Source organism: Aegilops tauschii, chromosome 2, assembly GCF_002575655.3.
Source record: "Aegilops tauschii subsp. strangulata cultivar AL8/78 chromosome 2, Aet v6.0, whole genome shotgun sequence".
NCBI lineage: Eukaryota > Viridiplantae > Streptophyta > Magnoliopsida > Poales > Poaceae > Aegilops > Aegilops tauschii.
In genome coordinates, this window is record NC_053036.3 from 545,276,778 (window position 1) to 545,280,302 (window position 3,525).

At 52.3% G+C, this 3,525-nt stretch overlaps 1 protein-coding gene across 1 annotated transcript; it reads right to left on the reverse strand.

Moving 5' to 3' along the window:
• Positions 1 to 286: 286 nt before the first annotated feature.
• On the reverse strand, positions 287 to 1,589 carry LOC109748502 (probable WRKY transcription factor 17). Its single transcript, XM_020307525.4, has 2 exons — positions 735 to 1,589; positions 287 to 639 (listed from the first exon to the last, which is right to left on the reverse strand). Exons 1-2 carry the CDS (start codon positions 1,490 to 1,492, stop codon positions 423 to 425), a joined length of 975 nt encoding a protein of 324 aa, XP_020163114.1. The 5' UTR covers positions 1,493 to 1,589; the 3' UTR covers positions 287 to 422.
• Between the last annotated feature and the right edge of the window lie 1,936 nt (positions 1,590 to 3,525).

Here is a 3,525-nt window from a genome sequence, read left to right on the forward strand (position 1 = left end):
TGGCGCACTGTATTGTGTACCAGTACCAGTAGCAATCAATGGAGATTATGAGGTCAAAGTCGGAGCATTTGCCGTCCTTATTTACTGTAACCGCGCCGCGCGTACATGGCAGTTTCATCACGCCCACCCAGATCCGCGGCGTTGAATCTTATCTTTATCACATCGAAACGCAACGCCGCTCAGCTCAAAGCCATGCCACGAAATCTCTCCATGTGCACCCACAACACACAAAATAAACGATTTCAGGAACAGATAAAAATGATGTGGACGAAGTGGAGTCTGGAGATAGTAAAAATCTCTGGCATTAAGTTTCCCTCTCCGTCTCTCTACAATCTTTCTTCTTCTTTACACGGACATCAGACAGATTGCGAACCAACGAAGCCCCCCACCAAAAGGGGAAAGAAAGAAAAAATTTAGCTAAGTCAGACGTGCCCGTTGCCGGCGGACACACTAGCTACGGCTACGGGAGCGCCCATCGGCATCGGCATAGGCGACGGCGCCATCTGCATCGGCATCGGCCCCGGCGAGTGGCGGTGCTCGCCCTCGTAGGTCACCACCAGCATCGCCGGGTCGTCCAGGGCGCGCTCCACGTGCTTCCGCGCCGGGCACCCTCGCACTGTGCTGCACTTGTAGTAGCCCCTGAAACCCAGACATGAAACCAAGTCAGATCCTTGCACCCACGGAGATGATTTGTTGATCCTGCTGTTATTGGATATGTGAAGAAAGAAATTTACCGTGGGTAAGGGGATCCTTTGATGGGCTTCTGGCCGTACTTCCTCCACGAGTACTCGTCCGGCGGGATGTCGGCGATCTTCGCGCTCACCGCCGGCACCCTCACCGTCGTCTTCACGCGGTTCTTCCTTCTCTTGGAGCAGTGGCATCGGCTGCCGGTGGTGTTGGCCTCCGAGTGCGCGCCGGCGCAGGGCTTTCTCTTGTGCCCGGACAGCGGCGGCTTGCCGGCGGAGACCAGGCTGCGGCCCTTGGACACGCTGCCCTCGCCGGCGGTCACCGACGAGAAGAAGGACGTGGACGTCACGGACGTCGCGCCCGACATGGTCAGGTTCGGCTTGGTGAAGTCCAGCGTCAGGCTCTGCGGCTGCGGGACCGGGGCGGCCACCGACACCGGCGCCACGACGGTCAAGGGAGCGGGCCTGGCCGGCTCGACGGCCAGAGGGCGCGGTGGGGGCGGCGGAGGAGCGACCGGTGCTGGCGGAGGTGGCGGGGGCGGCGACTGGACGGGGCCGCGGCGGAAGCGGGCGTGGCCGGTGCGGTCGAGGATGGAGATCACCTTGCGGAACTTGGAGACGGCCTGGTCGGCGATCTCGCCGAACGGCTGCTGCTGGTGCTGCTGCGGCGCCTTGGACGGCGCCGCGCCGGAGAGGGAGGAGACCAGGAGCTCCAGGCTGCGGAGGCCGGCGGTGGCGGCCTCCTGGATGGCGAGCTGGTCGTCGGCGCGGCGAGGGGTGTAGCAGCCCATGAGGTCCACGGCCATGGTCGCCGGTGTGTGGTCGCCTGTGACTCTGCAGATCTTGGGTCGCTGTCTTGGTTGCGGTCTCGGTTTGGTTGGGAGTTGGAGGTCTGGACGGAGGCCATGGCTGCCTTTATAGGTGGAAACGGGGTGAGGGTAGAAGATGCGAGTCAATGATGGTGGTCGCTTTTCGGGGTAGCCCCCTGGATTCCCCCAGAATTGGAGATATGAGCCCAACTGTCGTTGTTTAGAAAGTGTCAGCTTCACAGTTTTTACATGAATGAACGGTCTAATCCCACTGTTTCTCTGTTTGGATCTGAAAACCTCTGTAGTCTCACACTGTTACAAAAAAATGCAGCTACCGAGTTGAAGGTCGTACAAAATACATATTTGATAACTAGTCTGTATAATTGATTTGATTGTAGATTTGATTTTCAATATTTATGGCAGTGTACAGTGATTAGTTGTTTACTGTTATGGGGGACTTGTGAGTATGAGGCATCGCAATTAGGGGGTTTCTTTGTAAAAAAGTACCCAATGCGGTGTGATAATGACATCTTCTTGGCCATGACCCACGAGATAGTGGACTTTGGGGATAAGAATAAATGGGTTTTCTTTAAGCCGTTATTGCTAGCATCACAAGCAGGCAGAAGAGAGAGAGAGAAAATATCATATGCGTATGTGTCCTGTGTCTTGGCTTCAAAGTCAACTATGGGGATGGACGGGCGATGGACGTCCTGGCTATAATGATGCGTGCGTTTCTATTCTACACTAAAAAAAAGTTGGTCATGATAAAAAGCACCATTATTTCCTCTCCTCCAGCAGCACTATCGCGTCGGGGATATGATATTGTCTGTATTTAATATTTCTTTCTTTTGTTGATTATATTAATAATATTTGGTTGGGCCATGTCGACGCCGGCGAAGAGAACTTTCCCACCACCTCCGCTTTCTCTTTGTTTAGCCCGTTGACGGACTGTCTGTGTTGCGAGAGCTGGCATATCTCCGGCGTGATCAGGGGTTCAATTATTTTCCATATCTTCCACGGGAAAACAATTTATTGATTTGTATGCCTATTGTGCTGATCTTTTGGAAATGGTGGGACAGGTGGCGTGAATAACAATACTTTTTGGACTGCTTTTTTTGCAGATCAAAAGATGTTGCACTTGCTCCATAAGAAAAACATTTCAACGCTCTGTGCTCATCCGCTTGGTTCATGAAAGAACATGCTCTTGCATCATGTATGTGTTTTTTTTCTTCTGAATGGACGAAACAGCTAGCATTGTAGACACCAATGACCACGCAATAGATGTTCTAGGTAGAGTAAAAATTGGGCGGATACTTTATTTATCTAACGGTGAACCTTTATTTATTTGTTGAAAATCGTAGTGCCCAGCAGCCATGGACAGCGTATGCTGACCGGAGCCGCTAACCCGGCCAATGCTTGCCGCCTCCGCCTCTCACGATTTTAGGAGAGGGACAATTTGAGGACAAGGAGCGAATGCTCATCTCCGGCAATGCAGCCCCGCTATCGTGCCGTTGATGAGGCCCTGGCCTACCTGTCACGGTGGTGGTCTCGCCATTTGCTTCATGCAGTCAGGAAAGAGCGAGAGAGAAACGAATATAGTTGAGAGACAAGACATACTACATGATGAGTGAGAGAGAGAGAGAGAGTTGAGCACAAGTTGAACTACGTGTTTTTTTTCTGGAAAGGGATCAAATATATTATAGAAGTTCATGAGAAGTAAAAAGCATCCTAAACATAATAAAAATTACATTGAGATCTTAGGACTACGGAACGATCATTATCGCTGCAAGAACGAGCCGCCGACGTACCGTTGTTGGCATTCCCCTACCAGAGCCGTCCTGACATCGTCAACAATAGCCGGAAGCTTCGTGCACGCCCCCTGCGAACTAGCGCCCTGGAGCCGCAATTATTGTTGTTGAACCCTTGAATCGATCTGAAGTGCCTGATACCATAAGCTTCGTTGTTGTCCCAAGGAGATGATTGGAATCGACATCAGAGCTTCATCGGCTCCGTCTAGGCAGGTGAATTCG

What these genes read in the sequence shown, in the direction of transcription:
- LOC109748502 (XM_020307525.4), bottom strand. Translation starts at nt 1,492, where the DNA reads ATGGCCGTGGACCTCATGGGCTGCTACACCCCTCGCCGCGCCGACGAC. An exon ending in AAAGGATCCCCTTACCCACG is followed by an intron (nt 640 to 734) that starts GTAAATTTCTTT and finishes TCTGGGTTTCAG; the next exon opens with GGGCTACTACAAGTGCAGCA.